At 44.7% G+C, this 21,008-nt stretch overlaps 1 protein-coding gene across 3 annotated transcripts in view; it reads right to left on the reverse strand.

Moving 5' to 3' along the window:
* The window catches only part of OBSL1 (obscurin like cytoskeletal adaptor 1), a 144,070-nt gene that overhangs the window by 21,556 nt on the left and 101,506 nt on the right, over positions 1-21,008 (reverse strand). For 2 of the 3 annotated variants that reach the window (XM_068245951.1, XM_068245950.1), the window contains exons 18-23: positions 17,698-17,973; positions 13,396-13,671; positions 12,380-12,649; positions 10,358-10,624; positions 5,388-5,767; positions 3,478-3,631 (exon numbers count right to left, since the gene is read on the reverse strand). In XM_068245951.1, coding sequence (XP_068102052.1) covers positions 3,478-3,631; positions 5,388-5,767; positions 10,358-10,624; positions 12,380-12,649; positions 13,396-13,671; positions 17,698-17,973 — 1,623 coding nt within the window. The remainder of the gene's footprint in view (positions 1-3,477; positions 3,632-5,387; positions 5,768-10,357; positions 10,625-12,379; positions 12,650-13,395; positions 13,672-17,697; positions 17,974-21,008) is intronic. The other variant, XM_068245952.1, reaches the window with a different exon arrangement.

Here is a 21,008-nt window from a genome sequence, read left to right on the forward strand (position 1 = left end):
TGCATCAGCTAGAGCACTTTTCATCACATCGCAGGAAGTGTAACATGTTTCATTGACTTTAATGGCCATGGCGATGAGGTGCGTTGGGTGAAAGCCACGCAATGCAGTAAGTGCAAAAGGTACCTTATTAGTTGCTTAGATACTGGAACATGCAGATAAGCAGGAACAGAGCTGAATGAGGCTACCTAAAGTTCCATGTGACCAAATAAAATTCTTGTTATGCGAATCAGGAAAAAAGGGCCATAGGCGCCTTTTATAAATCTAACAATTTGCGGCAAAGAAGGGAAATTTGAGCGCACTGTGCTGCTTGACCTTATTTGCTACAAATCACAACTTTTATAATGGGCAAAAAGGTAAATTTCGGCCTGTGCATTTGCGATTGTTGAAATTTACCTTCTTTGCCACAAATCGCAGCTTTCCGGTGGGGGTAGGTTAAGGTCAGGAAGTGGGGTATTTATATGTTGGGGGTTAAAGGATCCCTGAGTAGTGGTTAAAAAAAGAAATCTGTACCTACCAGTTCCCCATACAAGCCCCCCATAGCCCACGAGGTCCTCCGGCATCCTTCTGGTCCCTTTCCCCTGCTAGCGGCTCCGGTAATGCACGTGCGCACCCCAACACACACCTGGAGCGTCATCACGCCAGTCACCGTCAGCCTCCTGTGCATCCGTGGTTCAGTCTTTAGCCGAAGTCGCCGCATTACCGGAACCACCAGCGGGAGGAAGGAATGGACCAAGAGGATGCCGGAGGACCTTTGAGGACTATGGGGGGATGCTGGAGGAAGCCACAGGGAAGTTCAGATTTCTTTTTGTAGCCACTACTCAGGGTTCCTTTAAGTGTTAGGCATGGGTAGAAGGAGGTCTTAGGGCTAGGCATCAGTAGAGGGAGGTCTTAGGGTTAGGCATCGGTGGAAGGAGGTATTAGGGGTAGGCATCAATAGAGGGAGGTCTTAGGGGTAGGCATCAGTAGAGGGAGGTCATAGGGTTAGGCATCGGTAGAGGGAGGTCTTAGGGTTAGGCACCAGTAGAGGGAGGTCTTAGGGTTAGGCATCGGTAGAAGGAGGTCTTAGGGGTAGGCATCGGTAGAGGGAGGTCTTAGGGGTAGGCTTCGGTAAAGGGAGGTCATAGGGTTAGGCATCGGTAGAAGGAGGTCATAGGTTTAGGCATCTGTAGAGGGAGATCCTAGGGTTAGGCATCGGTAGAGGGAGGACTTAGGGTTAGGCATCGGTAGAGGGAGGTCTTAGTGTTAGGCATCAGAAGATGGAGTTCTTACAGTTAGGCATCGGTAGAGGGGGGTCTTATGGTTAGGCATCGGTAGAGGGAGGGCTTAGGGTTAGGAATCAGTAGAGGGAGAGATCTGTGCGAGAGTAGTCCAATGCCAGAAGAAGAATTACACACCACTATGGAGGTGCTGAACCCAATATGCAGTCAGTGATAAATCCAAAAGGTCCGCACACTCTCTTGTAGACCAAGTCTGCTTTTATTCAATAGACGTGACACATTTCCATTCTATAAGCCAACGATTCGTTTCGGGGCCCAGAGGGGTCCCCTTTGTAATAAGGTAATAACACAGAATGGTAATGTAACGATTGGTGTCAGCACACAGAGGATTTCTGATTATTGGTGATCTGCAGTATCACCAATAATACAGACGCTATACCCGATTATGTGTGATCTGCAGAATTACCAATAATACCAGTATAGCTTCACACAGGACACCTAATGTGGTAAAGTGTTTGGTGCAACAGTAAGAAAGGTTATCTCCCGAGGAGCGGGAGATACAGGCTCTACTGCAACCAGTGGACCCCTGAGGTGCAGATGGCCACTGGCTGTACTCAAGCTGACCTCCTGAAGCGGAGGAGAGACAGACTGTACTGTAGCCAAGGATTCCCTGATGGATTGGGAATCAGACTGTACTGCAGCCAGTGGACTCCTATGGGGTAGAGCCCCCTGACTGAACTGCAAGAAGGACTTCCTGAGGAGCAGGTAGCCCTTGCAGCTAATTGACACCTGGAGTGTTAGTGTCACGAGTAGTACAGTAAGATTGATCACTCGAGGGATGAGTGACAGCCAGAAGGGTCAGACAGGCCAGGTCGGCAACACACGAGCAGACAAGGTACAGAGACAGAAGGCTGATTCAGTAACCGGGTACAGGCAAGGTTGGCAACTGGTAGACAGATGGGCGGAGGTACCGAATCAGAAAGCAAGAGAGAGGTCAACAGAGCCAGAGGTCATAACAAATAGCAATAAGCACAATCCTAGTCTGAGGTGTGAGGTCCTTGGTCTCGACACCCGGGAACTAGTCTAAAGTATAACACAGTATCCTATACTAGGGTGTGAGGTCCTTGGTCTCGACACCCAGGAACTGGTCTAAAGTATAACACAGCAATGACACAGTAATCCTATACTTGGGTGTGAGGTCCTTGGTCTCAACACCCCGGAACTGGTCTAAAGTATAACACAGTAATGACACAGTAATCCTATACTTGGGTGTGAGGTCCTTGGTCTTAACACCCCGGAACTGGTCTAAAGTATAACACAGTAATGACACAGTAATCCTATTATAGGGTGTGAGGTCCTTGGTCTCAACACCCGGGAACTGGTCTAAAGTATAACACAGTAAACTTCAAGAGCGGAATTTGGCTAAGTGTGAATTCCCAGTTCCAACTGGTTCTAACACACTGTAGGATCTGTCTGAGGTCTGAGCGCTCACACGTAAGTATTCGCAATGGCAGACAACCGGCAACTGCCAACCAAGTACTATATATACTCACGGCGCTCCGCAGCGCCGCCCCAGCCACTCAGCCAATCAGAAGTCCAGCCGGGATCAGCTGATACCCCTCCTGCTGGCATAAAGGTCCTGTCTTCTGGCGCGTGCGTAGCTCTCCCTCTGTGTGCACTAGAAGGCCCAGGCAAACTAGACACATGTTGCTGCGCAGAAACCGCGGGCCTGAACGCAGAGATAGCCGCCCTGCCGCTAGACCGCGCGGCGGCATCTCTGCTATTCATTACAGGTAACCAACGAGTCGACGGCTTATAGAGTGGAAATGTGTCACGTCTATTGAATAAAAGCAGACTTAGTCTACAAGACAGTGTGCAGACCTTTTGGATTTATCACTGTGTGAGAGTAGCGTTAGATTAAGACATAGTAAAATATCGGTAAAGATTACTGATATTTTACTACTGTAATTAAGTAGTAGAATATCAGTAATTTACTGATATTCTACCAGTAGGAATCATTTAAATACTGTTTGCACAGGCACAAGAGGCTGTAAACACTGTTGTGCAGCCTGATGAGAGAGATCAGCACGTGTGTACAATGAATGGCTATGGAGGAGCTCACTGTCAAATGTTTTACTCGTTTTGAAATAAAGAAATAGATTAACGACATGAAAGATTGCAATGCGTTACTGCAGGAAAACCTGGACTATGCATTATTCTGGATGAATGTGAACAGGTAATAACCCAGCAAATCACTCACCGATCACCCGCAGCGTGGCGGAGGCTGCGAGCTCCTCTGCGTGGCACGTGTATGTCCCGGCGTCCTGCGGCTCGCACTGGCTGAGATGGAGGATTCGGCGACGCCCCACAGAGAACATGCGGCACGATGCGCTGGGAACCAACGGCTCTCCATCCTAGCATGAGAAACAGCGTTACAGCAGCCAGCCTAGAGGACCATCCAACAATGGTCAATTCCTTCCTCTTAAAGTGGTAGTACACTCACATTTCATCTATGGTCTAAAGCAGCATAAAATGAACAGCTATAACCATCTGACTGGAAGCGTTAAAACTCAAGCTTTCTACCTTAATCATATCACTTGTTCTGCAGCCAGCAATGACATCAGTCAGCTGCAGTGGGGTGTAAAAATGCATTGAAGTGACATCAGAGCAGTCTTATTGTGTTTCATGTTCATTTTATTTGACTGTGTTTAAAGTGTACCCGAGCCGAAGCTAGGGTAAAAAATCAGATACTTACCTTAAGATCCTATAATACTAACCTCACTATCGTTGCACCTAACACTAACCTCACTACAGTTGCACCTAACACTAACCTCATTATCGCTGCACCTAACACTAACTTCACTATCGTTGAACCTAACACTAACCTCACTACTGCTGCACCTAACACTAACCTCACTACCGCTGCACCTAACACTAACTTCACTATCGTTGCACCTAACACTAACCTCACTACCGCTGCACCAAACACTAACCTCACTACCGCTGCACCTAACACTAACTTCACTATCGTTGAACCTAACACTAACCTCACTACTGCTGCACCTAACACTAACCTTACTACTGCTGCACCTAACACTAACCTCACTACTGCTGCACCTAACACTAACCTCACTACCGCTGCACCCAACACGAACCTCACTACCGCTGCACTTAACACTAACCTCACTGCACCTAACACTTAGGGCCCTTTTCCACTAGCAATCGCAATCACAAATCACAAACGCCAGCGATTGCGATTGCGATTTTTCATTAATTCTGTTATGCGATTGCGATTTGCGATTTTCATTTGCATTGCATTATCATTGTAAAAATCGCTCCAGCAAGCGATTGCGATTTGCGATTAGCGATTTCCAAATCGAATCACTGTAGTGGAAAATACTTCTCGTGATTTCTATGATAAAGTAACAACTCTAGCGATTTAAAAATCACTAGCGATTTGCGATTTTGCGATTCAGCAATCACAATCGCTCTAGTGGAAAAGGGCCCTAACTTCACTGCTGCTTTATATAACACTAACAACACTGCTGCTGCACCTAACACTAATCTCGCTACCTCTGCACCTAACACTAGCCTCACTACCGCTGCACCTAACACTAACCTCACTACCGCTGCACCTAACACTAACCTCACTACTGCTGCACCTAACACTAACCTTACCACCACTGCACCTAACACTAACCTCACTACCGCTGCACCTAACACTAACCTCACTACTGCTGCACCTAACACTAACCTTACCACCACTGCACCTAACACTGCATCAGCTACTGATTGGGATGAAGTTCAATCCTTGGTCTCAGGTTCTCTTTAACACTTACCTCCCTACTGCTCTGCCTAAGGCTCAACACACACCATACAATCTTGGTTGTTCAATCTTACCACTTTCATGTAGTATAAGAGCTTATCCAATCAATCATTCAAGGTATTTTCAATCTGTTGGCCCTTATACTACATAGATTTGGTAAATCTGTACAACTAAGATTGTATGGTGTGTGTTGAGCTTAACACTAACCTCATTACTGCTGTTACATCTAACACTAACCTTACTACTGCTGCGCCTAATGCTAACTTCTGAACTGCTGTGCCTAACACCTCACTGTTACACGAGGTCTATTCTGCAGCTGTCATGAAGAGACTTTTGGGCCTCACCTTACTCCAGGTCACCACAGCCTCGTGCTTGGACACCTCACATTGGAATGTAGCCAGACCACCTTCATTGACCACATAGTCTTGTGGCGGCTGCGTGATGGTTAGCGGATGCTCGGTGACGGTCAGCTGTGCTGTAGTGCGTAGAGTATCAGAAGTGAAGGCTATAATTGAGGAATCTGGCAGGCTGAGGTCTGAAAGAAGCAACATATGCTGGCGGCCGCAGGTCCTGATTACACAGCGGTCATCGGTGGTGAGGCGGACACCCCCCTTCCACCATTCTCCAACCAAACCTTCATGGGACAACTCCACCACAAACTCAATGTTACCCCCTTCTTCACATTTCACGTCTTTCAGGCCTTTCTTTATTGCTATGCTGCGTGCTGGAAAAAGAAAGGATAGAAAAGGTTAAAGAACATTGCTAGAAAAAGGCTTACTTCTAATAACAAAAATACCTTTGGACTTAACAGTGGTGCAGTGTGCATGTTGAGCGAGCAGGCTGTGTGGAGTGAACAAGGATTGTAATGGTCCGAAACGGTGGATCGTAGCCACTATGCAGCTATATTTGTACACGTTTTAATGATCAAATAAAGTGATTTCAGATAAAAGAGCTGTGCTGGATCATCTTGGAGGAATTGCTTGATATACCCTGTGGGTAGTGTTGCTACCCACAGGGTATATAGTTTCACAGGGGATATAGTTTCCATCCGGATATCTCCCAGTAAACCTGTGCAGGGTGGACGGGGGGGGGGTGTCAACCTAACCTGTCTGACGTCTTCTTAGCTCCGTCCCTGGCGCCTCCCACGATGCGGTCCACACGTCGGGCACGTGACTACAAACACTTCCTCCTTCCGGGTTGAAGGAGGAAGTGTTTGTCGTCACGTGATACGCGTGGACCGCATCGTGGGAGGTGCTGAGGGACGGACGGAGAAGACGTCAGACAGGTAAGATTGACACCCCCCTGCACAGGTATCTGGGAGATATCCGGATAGCAACTATCCGGGTATCTCCTGGATCCGGATTTGAGCAACACTACCTGTGGGTACACGGGTGCATGCCAATCCCCAGCATCGCTTGAGTGCAGTCTCATACACCTTTTTTGGTTGGGGGAGCAGGCTGGCACTTACACTTTGCAGGTTTGTATCTTGCCCCGGACACTATTTACATTGAAAAACACTGGTGTAGACACCCTTGATGATATGATACTACTATATGTTTTTAAGTATATTGTGTTTATGTATATTGCATTGCCCAGGTATGTATTTGGCTGTTGTTGGCTCCACCCAATTTTTCTAACCCTAAAGCTCAACACACACCATACAATCTTGGTTGTACAGATTTACCAAATCTATGTAGTATAAGGGCCAACAGATTGAAAATACCTTGAATGATTGATTAAATAAGCTCTTATACTACATGAAAGTGGTAAGATTGAACAATCAAGATTGTATGGTGTGTGTTGAGCCTAACACACAATTACTCAATGACCTAGTTTGTGAGCTTTGCGGTCTTCGGCATCAACAAATTGAACCCCAGTCACCCAACGACCAACTGTACCAGGTTTGAGGCTTGTGCCATTAACAGTGCAAGAATGGCAGCAATTAAATATTCCCCTTGAAAATCAATAGGTGAATTTTGATTGGCTTTTGTAGGCTCCACCCACTTTTCTGAATATTAATCCCAGTCACCAACTGTGCAAAGTTTGAGAACCCTGCCATTAACAGTGTAAGAATAGCTTCAGTTTACATTTTCCTGACCCTGTGACATTTGTATTTGTCTCCGCCCACTTTTGGGTTATGGGGATCAGGAAAAGTATCCTATATGTTATTCCAGGTAATGCACTATGTGTGTGCCAAATTTCATTCAAACCCGTTCAGCCATTATTGCGTGATTGAGTAACAAACATCCAAACTTTCACTTTTCTAATATTAGTGAGATGTGAAGCGTAATTTCTTACCTTCTCAGAAGAACAAATCATTATGAAACGAAAAAAGTAATGTTTATTCATACACAGTAGACAATGTGTGGTCTTGGCCTGCTTCCTCGGGTCAATACAAGTGCCTGTAGAACTTTTGGTCACAAACATTAGCGCCTAAAAACTTTTGGTTAAGAATGCAAGCGCTGATTCTTAGGCGCTCACATTCTTGACTAAAAAATCTACAGGCACTTGTATTGACCTGAGGAAGCGGGCCAAGACTTGTGAAATGCGTTGTCTACCGTGTATAAATAACAGGGCTGTGGAGTCGGTCCAAAAATCCACCGACTCCTCAGTTTAGGATTCCACCGACTCCGACTCCGACTCCACGACTCCGACTCCTCTAATTTGCATATTACAATTTTGTTGATTAAAAGTATGTAACATGAAATTCATCTCTTAACTGCCAAAGCTTAGGAATTTTACAAGACAACTGAAGTGAGAAGGATATGTAGACTACTATATTTATTCCCTTTAGACTAAAACTAGTCCTTGGTAAGAGTACTTGTAAAAGGTACAAACCGGAACAAAGAACATCTATCAGGCCCTAGGCAATGTAAGTGTGGGTACATGTAAGAATGATGTGCAGGTACTCTGCAGGGGAATGAGGAGATTGTAAACAGACAACACCTCTGTGTTCAATGTGCACAGCATTCTCAGTGGATTCCCTGCAGCTATGTGGGGAGTGCATATGTAGAGTATAGTACTACTGTGTAACAAAGTAAACCCGAGACAGATGAAATTAAAGTTTTATACATACCTGGGGCTTCCTCCAGCTGCCTTCAGGATAATCAGTCCCTCGTTGTCCTCCTCCACCACCTGGATCTTCTGCTATGAGTCCAGGTACTTGAGCCAGTCAGGCGTAGTGCGCATGCACACACTCCGCCGCCAGGAGCATACTACACCTGTGCAGCACTATTGCGCAGGTACAGAATGTTCCTGGCTGTGGGAGCGGCATGCGGCCGGACAGCGCTGACTGGCTGAATTACCAGGACTCATAGCAGAAGATCCGGGTGGTGGAAGACAGTGAGGGACTGATTAGCCTGAAGGGGGCTGGAGGAAGCCCCAGGTATGTATAAAACTTTACTTTTCATCCGTCTCAGTTTCCCTTTAATTTGTAGTCACCAAACCAAATTTTAATAACATATCAAATTATTTGATTTCATCAGCAAAGGGAGTGCATACATTTGCATAAATCAGCATCAATGCAGAATTATTTCCATCTCGTTGACCATCTCTATTAGTGACACGGCTACACATCAGGCTTTATTCTTACAGCATAGATGTTATTTAGTATATATAAGAGATTCCTGTGTACACTTCATATATACAGTCACAATCAGATATGTATATCTGACTTTAAAAATACGGGGACTGCTTTATTGAAGCAGCACAAGTAACTAATTTTGATTGGTTTATTTCATTTTTGTAGACTAAGCACAGCTATTACTGTATATGTACTGTATATATACATTATTTTTAATGACTTTTATCTGAGAAATAGAACATTTTATCATATTTTCTATTTTAATTACAGTTACAAATTCATTAGGAGTCGGAGTCGGAGTCGGTGCATTTTTCCCCGACTCCGACTTCAGGCACCCAAAATTGCCCGACTCCACGACTCCGACTCCACGACTCCGACTCCACAGCCCTGATAAATAAACATTTGTTTTTCCATTGAATAATGGTTTGTCCTTCTGAGAAGGTAAGAAATTATCCTTCTCATATATACAACATCTAGTAGTATCATATAATCAACGGCGCATCCACCTCGGGTCAATACAAGTGCCTGTAGAACTTTTGGTCACAAACATTAGCGCCTAAAAACTTTTGGTTAAGAATGCAAGTGCTGATTTTTAGGCGCTCACATTCTTGACTAAAAAATCTACAGGCACTTGTATTGACCTGAGGAAGCGGGCCAAGACTTGTGAAATGCGTTGTCTACCGTGTATAAATAAACATTTGTTTTTCCATTGAATAATGGTTTGTCCTTCTGAGAAGGTAAGAAATTATCCTTCTCATATATACAACATCTAGTAGTATCATATAATCAACGGCGCATCCACCAGTGTATTTTAGTATAGTCCATACCCAATAGGGGTTTTTTTTAGTCACGAGGAACTTTTAGTCCTTTACAGCTAATCTAGGAGAGCGACAATCCAGCATCTGCACCAACAGACCTGGGACACCGAGCAGAGATGATAAAATTCCCACAGGCTCAGACAGTGGTTGCAAGTTTTGCAACCCACCCTTGTGAGTATAATATCTATACACGTGTACTTACATCACTTTGTCTAACGTTATTCACAGAGACTTGGAGGTTACGGATAACCATCTAGGATCAAAACTTTTTCTACTACTTGCATTGCCTTTGTATTTGTGTTGGTCATCCCCAGTCAGTACCGAGCCCAGGTGGTGGAGTTTGGGATAAGCACAGGTCAGGGGTGACGTTAGGGCTGGGCGTTGGAGAGGTGACTGATAACCACTAAGCCTAAGCCAGTAGATGAGATATGGGTGGTGGGAAAACCCTGAAAATATAGTTTGGGAGAATTTCATCATCTCAAACGTTTGCACCCTAGCTACTACGAAACACAAACTCTCTATACTAGGCGTTGTACTGCCAGGTTTTGGTAATACTGCCTACTTAGAAAGTAGTACCAGGTTTTGGTAACAATGGGTCAGATGGAACCAGAAAGTCCTCCAATACAGCGGGTATAAAGTATATGACTCTTTCAGTGATTATAGAAAAGATGAGACCATTCCATGTATTTAAAAATGGTTATCTTATCGTTTTGTATTCAGTAGCTGGCCTAGATTTAACTTTTAATATTGGTATTCCAAAAGCCTTTATTTCTAAACACAAACTTGTAATAAAATATTGAACTGTATTTTTGATTGTTTGATGTGTTTTGATTTTTGAGCAAACATGGACAATTTTTGAATCAGTATGAACTTCTTTTGATTAGTTTTCTTGTTTATGCCGTTTGGAACTTACGCAGCACATTGAGGCGGCAGTCAGTGCGGTCGTGGAGGCTCTCGCAGCTGTAGCGACCACGGTCAGAGGGCTGGATGCAGCGGATGGTCAGTGTGTGAGTGCGGTCAGAGCTCTCGATGGAGAATCTCTCACTGGGCTGTATGATGACCCCCTGCTTCACCCAATGGACCTCGGCTCGCTCTGTGGTCACCTGGACCTGAAGGGTCACATCTTCCTCCTCTTCCACCTCCTTGTCCTCCAAGCTCTGAACAAACATCACATGGGCCTCTGAGGTGACCGGAAATAGAAGATATAGAAGAAAAACACAATGGGGTGGACATCCAAAATACAGTCAATTTCAAGTGGACTTCTTTTTGTATCCTACTTTTAGCTTTAGTCCTATTCACACTAATTTTTTTTCTCAGTTTAGTTGAAGAAAATAACCAGAATTTAGATTTGATGAGTTTAGTCAATTACTCTAGGCACTATGGGGTTGTTTCGCTACCAAAAATAGCGCAAGTAACCTCCTGTTACCCACGCTATTTAAACAGTGTGCGTTCTAGTGGCAGCATAGCGTGCCGGAAGTGAAAATGAAGGCATGCTGATTAAATATCACGTATGACAGGAGATTACTCACGCTATATTTGTTAGTGTATCAACCCCTTATGATATTTAAGCTAAAGATGGCCATACACTTGATTTTCCCCTTCAAAAGCCAGCAGATTCGATCACTGTGATTTTGGCCAAAATTAATTTATTAAGTCATTCATGATGGATAGAAGATATTGGCGATACGTCATTCAATTTGGGGGTGACAGATGTAGAGTGTTGGAAGCAGAGCTAGGTCTCACCTGTCCACAAAGATGCCTCCTCCTCCGGTGTCTTCTCTCAATGCTGCAGTGCTTCTTCCTGTGTCTTCTCTCCCCGTGCACCTGTGTCATGTGACAAACGCTAGAGGCCAAACACTAGAGGAACTATGGCATACAGGCCAGACCTCTAGTGTTTGGCTTCTAGCATTTGTCACATGATGTAGATAGAAGACACAGCGAGGAGTGCTGCAACATGAAGAGAAGACATGGACTTGTGAAGAGGCACACCGGTGGACAGGTAGAGTAGCTTCACTGACGACTCTTGGGGTGGGGACACATTAGGTTGTGGAGACCTAGGGCAGGTGGTGGGGGATCAACAGATTGCTAATCGGTGAACAGTGTGGGGGCAGCTAATAGATCCTTCTCTGATCAGATTCAATCAGAGAGGGATCTATCTGATGGTCGATCTGGTGGCCAGCTATTAAAGTACACACCGTCAGATCATGGTCGGATTAATAATGGATCTCCGCTGACCAACGATTGTTCCCCCGATCCATCTGGCCAAATCTGCAAGCGTTGTTGGCGTGTCGGAAACGAACAATCATGTAAATGATCATTTACACAATTGCAGCAAAACCACACAAAATTCAATGAAGATCTGAACAGTTCTCCATGGCTTTATCAGACATGGCAGTAATTCAAAAACGGATGATCGCCACGGGTGGCGTGCGGTGTGAAACCCCGTTTCACGGATTTTCTTTCAATGATGTTGTGTGATAGCATAAAAAAAATTGTTTGTGGTGCAAAATCATTCAGAAAAATCCCTTAGTGGGTAGCCTTCTGTGTATAGCCACCTTTAGACTGTAGCAAATGGGATTCTTGTGTATGTAAGCACCAGTGGTACAATCTCATCTGCTTATGTACCAGGAAACTCATAAAGCAGATGTATAATAATAATAATAATAAACCCATCCTTAGCGTTACTAGTAATATGTATAGTATTTTATGTTCAGGTTGACATATGCCCATGTCCCAACTATCCCATTAATGAGAAACTGAGGCTGACCTGAAGTCAACTTGATCTCAACCTGAACTCAAACTGAAGACAAAATGCAATAAAACTGGTGCAAACACTGAATTGAACTCGGAATGGAGGTTTTTTTGGTTGCTCTTCATTTCATATGTAAGCAATTCCAGAACATCACCCTGAAACCTTTGCATATACGAGTCTTACCTTGCACCCTGAGCCTTGCCCTGGAGAGGAGTCCCTCAGCGTTTGCAGTAACAGTGCCAGAGTCGGACAGCCGACACCCATGTAAAGTAAGCGAGTGGCACAGTCCATTGCTTGCCATGGTGGCCCTTCGGTCGGAATTCAGGGCAGACCCATTCAACTCCCAGTGAAGTATCACATCATCTGGGGAGACCACACACTTAAACGTGGCGGTGTCTCCTTCTAGAAGAGTGACGTTCTGCAGTTCTGTGATGAACTCCACCTGACGGGGCGCTGAGATAGAGAAGAACAAGAGTGAGAGGTCTAGCTTAACATACATCTACAAAAACACTAAACTCAAGAAACATGTGGAAAACAAAAGCAAGCCTGGCCCAAGGTCAAGCTATATAAAGGAAAGACAAAGGTATGTTCATGTTGGATCCACATACCTCTGTGTGGTGTCCTCTCCATATTTGGCAGAAGTGAAAGGTAAGGGTTAAAATTAAGTGTTCATTAGGCAAACGGTTGGCTGCTAGCATCAGATGAAGGCTATTGTAGAATCACAGCTAAAAGGAGGTCAGGTTAGTGTTGGGTTTAGAGAAGGTTAGAGTGAAGTTAATTTAGATAGGAATGTTAATTTAGAAGGACCTACCCTGAAGAAAGCAGGCATTCAAGGTTAACCAAGATATCCTGCATCCTAATGTCCTGGTGCTGGGATAGGCATAAGCTCCCCTAGTCACATGGCACACAGTCTTCGTTTACTAAGTTTCTCTTTCCTAACAGGCAAATTAGGACTTCATACCTCTTGGCACAATCAGAACACTGGCTAAGTAGGGCAAGGATGTTCCTAGTATATAATTAGGCATTTACCGAATACTTGTTGATATTTAGTTGATAGTTATACAGATCCCACCATAATCATTTCCCATTAACACAGTTCATCAGGGCAGGCACAAATTAATGATGAAAGTGTACTAAGCATATGTCCCTCCCCTACAAAATTTCTGCCCTTGGCCAGTCATATGACACTTGTTTCATACCTTCTACGCGGACTTCCGCTCGTAGCTGATCAGTACCAGCATCACAGGTGTAGGTGCCTGAGTCGGAAGGCCGCACATTCTGTATGGTGAGCTGCCGGTGGAGTCCTCGAGCCAAGATCTTCACACGCCCCACCGACAGCAGCTCCTCATCATCCTTCAGCCAGCGCACTTTGAAATTAGGCCTTGAGAGTTCACAGGACAGAACTAGATCATCTCCGGTCATCAATGTATGGTGTTCAGGAGTTCCAGTGTTACCCACGATGGTGACTGGAGGAGCTGACAGGAGGAACAACAAGGAACACATCAAAATGCCCAACAAGACAACCACAGAGTCACTACAAAGCCACTAGAGTGCAGCTATCAACAGCCCAAACAGCAAACGTCACTACGGGCAATGTCATCTGAGGATAGGCACTGACAGGGAGGCATTGCAAGCATTGAGGTATAGGGGTTCTAGAAACTCAAGGAGGCATAAAACTAAGGCATGACAGGAGGAAGAAGGAGGCAAAGCAAATCAAACGGGTGCATAGAAGGAGGGGAGATGGTTGGTCAAATGCTCTGATTAGACTGTTCGGCAGTGATGTTAGCGTGACTAAAAGCAGGCACCACATTATCATGGCATTAATCGGCACCACCATCAGTAAAAACGTTAATAACACAGGAGCACGCCAAATTTTAGAAGAGGGTCAGAGTTACGGTGTTAAGATGAATTGCGGGGTGATAGAATGCCAAACACGAGAGGGAACTGCACCCAGCAATATCAGAGGGTCAATAATAACATTCTGTTGCCATAATTATCAGTCATCAACATTAAAGTAGAATGCCAGCCAAAACGTTTTCTTAGCTTGAGTAACGTAGAGATTATCTGTCAGGCGCTTACGGCTATCTATGTCCCCCATAAGGATGGTTACTGTGGAGTCAGAGTCGAGGAGTCGGAGCTATTTTTGGGTATTTGGAGTTGGTGGTTTTTGGTGGTTGATGATTAGGAGTTGGTGGTTGATGATTTTTGTACCAACTCCACAGCCCTGGTAAGTATTAGACTAAGGAGTCTACTGCCATTGATGCAGTAAATTGCTATGTGCCCATAAATCCCTCTGTTTCCCACATAACTGATAGAAATCTGTGCCTTTCCCAATCAGCATCCAACTGGGGTCCTAATTTTAACCAATTTATGTTTAATTTAATGTGTTTATAGAAGCAAACATCTAACTCGGCTTGGCCGAGGCGAGAGAGGCTCCAGGCTCAGGGCACAGTGTAGGAGGGGGCACACAACTCACTCAGCTATCATTAGAAAAATGAAAAGGGGATACATAGCAGTGACAGCAAGCCAGATAACGAGAGATTAAGCTGTTGGGGAAGTTGAGGGTCCTGGGGCACCTCTTAGTCTAATAACAATCAGTGTGTGATGGCTGGGGTGGGAGGGATGGAGGGGGCACTTTAGTGTCTCAGCCTTAGGTGCTGAAGGACCTTGTCCCGACTCTAAGTGACTTAAGAAAAATGTGTAGAGCATCACCTGCATCAGAGAAATTCATCTTCATGTCTTGTGCTTGTGACATTGGACGGAAACTTGGGACAGTACCACAAATTTACATCTGGCACCAGAGCACAGTTTTGAGGATGGTTGTCAGAGGTCAAATTTTATTTCTGTTTTGGAAGATTTCCCTTAATTTTCAGTTTCACAGAGGTCAGAAGTTCTAGAGAACCTCACAATTCTCCTAGGAGAACTTTCCCTGCAAGGAGAATTTATGGATCATGTGATCATATCTCACTGTTGCTTCCTGTGTCGGCTGATTATGATCAGTCAATCAGAAATAAAAAGTGACCCCCTGATAAGTTGAGTGTGTGGTTCTCTCCATTAAATTTACATTCGGGAGTGATTCTCTCGTAGACCCTTCCTCATTCTGAATACAACTAAGAAAAGGGTTTGGCTGGGGTTTTGTTTTGATGGAAGAAAAATTAAAGCTGCATTTAAAAATCGTAAATTAGAATTCTGAATCTAGATTCCAAAATTAGGTCAAATCAATGTTGACACCAAAATATCTACACATCCAAATATTTGAAGCAGATAGATTTGTCATGATATGATCTTAGCGTGGGAATCGAAGAACTTGAAGCCCATCTAACCTAAGGCAAAGGGTCGGAGAAGAGGAGGTTATCGAGAAGATGACGAGGGAACATCGTGGCAAGCCTGCCTCTTCCAGTCATAAAAGTCGAAAGGCACATTTTTGAAGGAGTGATTACAGACTGGACGAGGCAGGCTTGCCACGATGTTCCCTCCTCTTTATCCCATTACCTCCTCTTCCCGGACCCTTTGCCTCTGGTGAGGTGGGCTTCAACTTAGATTTAAAACATTTTCACAACAGTGGTCAAGGTTTCATCAGGTTAAGGGTTAATGGTTGGCACAAGGGTTAGGTTAGTGCTATTGTAGAAAAGGGAAGAGACTATGGGGTCTTGGTTAAACATGGATATAGGAAAGGTGGAGGTTAGCAGTAGGTCAGAGGTCAGTGATAAAGCCAGACCATAGTCTGGCCCAGGGATGTGGAACTCCAGCCCTCAAGGGCCGAAGGTCGATTATTTGATGGGACTGAATCAGGAAAATTGAGGCTCATCGGGTAGAACACATTTCTAAACACTCGACATGTCCCACAAGGACTGGAGTTTGACACCTTTGGTCTGGCCGGTTAGCACCTGATTGGCTAGGCAGAAGTGCAATATACAGGATATGTGGGGTTATGTTTTACACCCTATATCCTGTGACAAGATCATACAGTGTCAAATCTATACATACTCCATATATCTGCTATGCTGGTGATTAACTGTTTTGTAGAACTGCAACATCATTGTATTTTCATGCATACTGGAATTATCAGTATCTTGTCGACTAACAGTAGCCTTTAAAGCTTTGTACACACGCTAGATAAGCCTCGGAACGAGGTGATCATTCAGCTGTGTCTTGGCCAAGAATCTAACATGTGTACAGCTGCCCATCATGTTCATAATTACCCATGCCACCACCACGGCTCACTTGGGTGCCGCCCGTCCTTCCTCCCCCCTCTCCAATGGATGCTGCTCAACTATAGCCAAGCAGCCTGCCTGTACAGCACTCATTCCCTGAAACTTTGCCCTAACGATCGAGCAAAGGTCGTTATGGGCCACATTCACTGAAAACGTGCACAAAGTTTAAAGAGGGACTGTAGTGAATAGAATGTCATTAATAAAATTGTTTTAATTTTGTTTTTTTACAATATTCATTTACAGATTATTTAGCCAGCAGAAATAACACCTGCTCTCCCAGAATGCTCTTGTAGGAGAATTCTGCATAGCTAATCATCCTAGACTAAGCATCACTTAGAGGGCGGGGCTACATACCAATATACAACAATATATAGCTATAGGATGTGTTTCTGATGCTGAGACCAGGAAAATGACCATAAAAGCAGGTATCCTGAATAATTTACTGCATCCCACTATATGTCACTACAGCACCTCTTTAACTATTTATACGTCAAAGACTTTCACTATCGATGTTGCACTTCTTTGGTAAACAGTTCATTTTGTTAGCCAAATACACATAGCTGGGTGCTCAGGTTAAAGATGACTCCGTTTAGTGGATTTTGGTGGGTGCAGTTGACCTTGAACACATAGCAGAATGGAGGAGGGTTGGGGTAGGAGGGGTAGATGGAATTGGGGGGGGGGGGAGGAGTAATGATGGTCATGTCTAAGAGAACTCATAGAGAAGCATGTGATCAGTTCGGTTAGGAGATAGATGCAAGTCTCTGATTTGCTAGTCATGGTCATGTGCTAAAGCAGGATGTGATCACAGCAAATCAGAGCCTTGCAAATGTATCAGCTGATCGAACAAACCACATAAGGGGCACAACTACAAATCAAGGGCCCCCCCAGCAAAACGTTGATGGGGCCCCTTTATCTTCACACCCTTTCCCTTGCCTTCCCTGGTGACCCTCATAGCCTTGGGGCCCATCTCACAAGGGTCCTAAAACAAGTGTGGCAATCATGACCTTCATACCCATAACAAGTGTAGCCACAAAACCACCCGATCTGGAGAATTAACCCTTTTATCTGAGGAAGAGAAGCAGTAGTTGGGTACCCCCCACAGCTCAGGCCCCCCTGTGGTCCCAGAGGCTGTAGTTATGCCCCACAACCTGAACCACATGCTTCTACATGAGTTCTCCTAGACACGACCATCACTGCTGGGGGGTTATGGGACAGGATACGGGGAGGGAAGGTAGGTAGGTGGGCAGATGGGTGCTGGTTGCAGTGCCTCTTCGTCTCTCCTGTTACCTCCCACAGTGACATAAAAGCTGAAGCTGTCGTTGCGGGCATCACATAGATATTCGCCAGCGTCGGCACGCGAGGCGCCCAGGATGGTCAGCGAGCGCTCCGCTCCCCTCTCCTCCACCAGTACGTGCGGATTGTCTGTCAGCCTCTCGCCGTCCTTGTACCACCTCACTTCAGCGTCAGATCGGGACATGGAGAGTGCCAGCCTGAGGTCGTCAGACACAGTGCACACCCTCCGCGGCATGATCTGGTCACGCTCTAAGACCACCACTACAGCCTCTTGCAAGAACCAAACACCGAGAGGAGTTAGCGTGCCGGGCAGTAAAGGAGAGGGCACAACATCCAACTGGCAAGTTAAAGAAGGTCTTCCAGTTTTCAGCAAAATCTAGAAAAGAGCCAACGCTAAATCAAACTTGCTTTCTCTAAGTTTACTGCCCATTTTTAAACTTTCCTACTCTTTTCTATTCTCTACTAGGGATGATCAATAAGCAATGCAAATATTTCCGAGTTCATGCAGATTTATGTACATTTTTATGCAAATATATGCAGCTCAAAAATGGACCAATCAATTTAAACCTGGTGGGACTTGATTGGTCCGTTTTCAAGCTGCATATATTTGCATAAAAATGTTCATAAATCTACATGAACTCGGAAATATTTGCATCTCATTGATCATCCCTGTTCTCTACGCAGCATGTGGCATAAGGAAATTGCAACACTACAGGGCCTCTTGATTAGAGTTCACCATTCTGCAGGACTGTCACTAAAGGGCAACGGTAACCTATTAAAACAAAGAAAGCCAGATTCTCACCTAAGGTCCCTTCCCCACCTGATCGCATCTGAAAATGGAATTGTCCATGCACTTCCACTCCGATGCAATTTTCGGCACTGCACTTGTGATTCTATTCACTACAATGAATGGAAATCACAATGCGTTTGCATATTTTTGTCGGCAACTCTTCGTTGTGATTCCATGGTAAATCTTAATACAAGGATAGGGACATCAGATGTCCCTCCGGAGCGCGTTGCATTTTGTTTCGGTAAATGCAGTGGAAAATGTGTCATGTGGGTAAGGGTTCTTAGAGGAGGGAAGGCTCTGGTTCCAGTGGCGTAGCAATAGGGGGTGCAGAGGTTGCTACCGCACCGGGGCCCTTGGTCCGGAGGGATAGTATTAGCTCTTCATTGGTCCTGTGCTGATAATATTCACTTGTATAGCAGCGCTACGATGCGCCACTTCGGGGGCACCCGATGCGTCATTTTCGTCGTAACGGGTTCGACTTTTAAGGACCAGTGGGTGCAACGTTATTGTCGCACCGCGCACTAATATCGGCACACCGTGCTGCGCGTGTAGTGCACGGGGCCGCGCGCAAAGTAGGTTTGCGCACACTAGCGGCCAAAAAGGGCTTTTCACACTGGCGCTAACACTTAGCGCTGGTTAGTGAATCAAGCCCTATAGATGCTTTGAATAGTAGTAATCATTAACAAGCTGTTCCCTATGCACTTCTTGCTCCACTGTGGTTGTCCTTGATTGGTTTTGGTGCGTCACATCAATTGTTATGTATAGAGTGCTTGGTGTAATGTAAAACTTGCACTGGTGCCCACTGCTTCTTAGCTACGCCACTCTCTGGATTCCTTATAGCCTTCCTGTTCCTCTCTGCGTATCTTTGCTCCACCTCTGTTGAAATCTCCCACCGGCTGTGTCTTTGGGTTTCTGAAAACACTTTTGAAGACGGCGTCTTTGTATTGCGCACGTGAGAGTCCGAGTAAATCCGTGGCATTCCGAGGAGACCCAGAGGCCTCTTTGACAATAAAGTCAGAGGCTGAAAAAGGAGGGCCCAAAGCTGGAACAAGGGGACGCAGAGAGGAACAGAAAGAATCTAAGGGATCCAGAGCCTTCTCTTCTCTTAGGCCTGGAACCCACTAGATCGCTTTTTTGAGCATTTAGGGAGCGCTTTAAATCGCTAGCGATTTCCCTAAACACTCTGCTAATGGAAATAAATGTAACAAATTCCACAGTAGCGTTTGCGATGAGCAAAATCACGCAGGACATGCAGCATTTTGGGAGTGTTTGCGCTTCAGTGTAAAGTATTGAAGCGCTGGCAAATCACTCATGAATCGCTACATATAGCGATTTGTGTGCGAATTTAAATTACTGCAAACTGTCCAAAATTACACTAAATTGGAAGGACCAATCATAATTAAATCGCTAATCACAAATCGCTACACCACAATCACTGACAAAAAGCTTACACTTTTTAAAATCGCTAACAAAATCGCTTAAATAGCTTATAAAATGCTAATTAAAAATGCTAGCGATTGTGCTAGCGATTTGCGATATGTAGTGGGTTCCAGGCCTCAGGTGAGTACCTAACTAATTTATAATTACCGTCCAATTACTTACGATTAGGGATGGTCTATGAGATGCAAATCATTATGAATTTATGCAGCATTACGCAAATTTTGCATGCAAATGTATGCACCTTGAACATGAACCATCTACATCCTGCTGAGGTAAAATTTGATTGGCCCACTTTCAAGCTGCATACATTTGAATACAAAATATGCATAATCCTGCATCAACTCAAAATCACACGTGAACAAAATATTGTACTGTTAATGGGCACTTTTAGATCTTATTTATAAAGTGATGATCAATCTGTCACTTTATAAATCACTATATCCTTTGTCACATAAAACACGCGCTGAACAGGATTATCTTCCATGAAGCAGAGTGGAAAACAGGGTGTTTTGTTTTTTTGACACCCTATTTGCCACTTTTTCCACATGCTGCCATTTCAAAAAGTGTCCACCCAGAGCTGTGATAGAAGCCAGTGGAACTGTGGGCCGCTTGCTTGAAAAGATGCCATAAGAAGTGTCCTCCCTCTTCAAGTTCCTTTTTCAACTATGTTGTCAGCCCTGCCTTTCTTTATAAACTTGGGTGGTGCGGCTGGCCTACATCAGTGGCAGTCGCCAATTTCTAGGAGTCCTGGAGTTTACCTGATTTTTTTTTTGCTGTGACTGGCTGCATTCTGCAGCATCTCTCAGCCGAGTCTATAAGTATAGGTGGCCATACCTCCCAACTTTTTGACATAAGAAAAAGGGACATCTAAGCCACACCCATAACCACGCCCCCATCTACACCCCTAATCACAGATACTGTAAAGATTTCACAAGAAAAATATGTTGTTTTATCATTCAAACCACACTGGTACTTTCTATCCTGGTGCATTTTTCTTCATATTAACATTTGAAAATAAGAAATATATCAATTTAAACGATGGCAATAAAGTTTATAGTCTACACAACACATTTTT

This window comes from Hyperolius riggenbachi, chromosome 7 (assembly GCF_040937935.1).
Source record: "Hyperolius riggenbachi isolate aHypRig1 chromosome 7, aHypRig1.pri, whole genome shotgun sequence".
Classification (NCBI taxonomy): Eukaryota; Metazoa; Chordata; class Amphibia; order Anura; family Hyperoliidae; genus Hyperolius; species Hyperolius riggenbachi.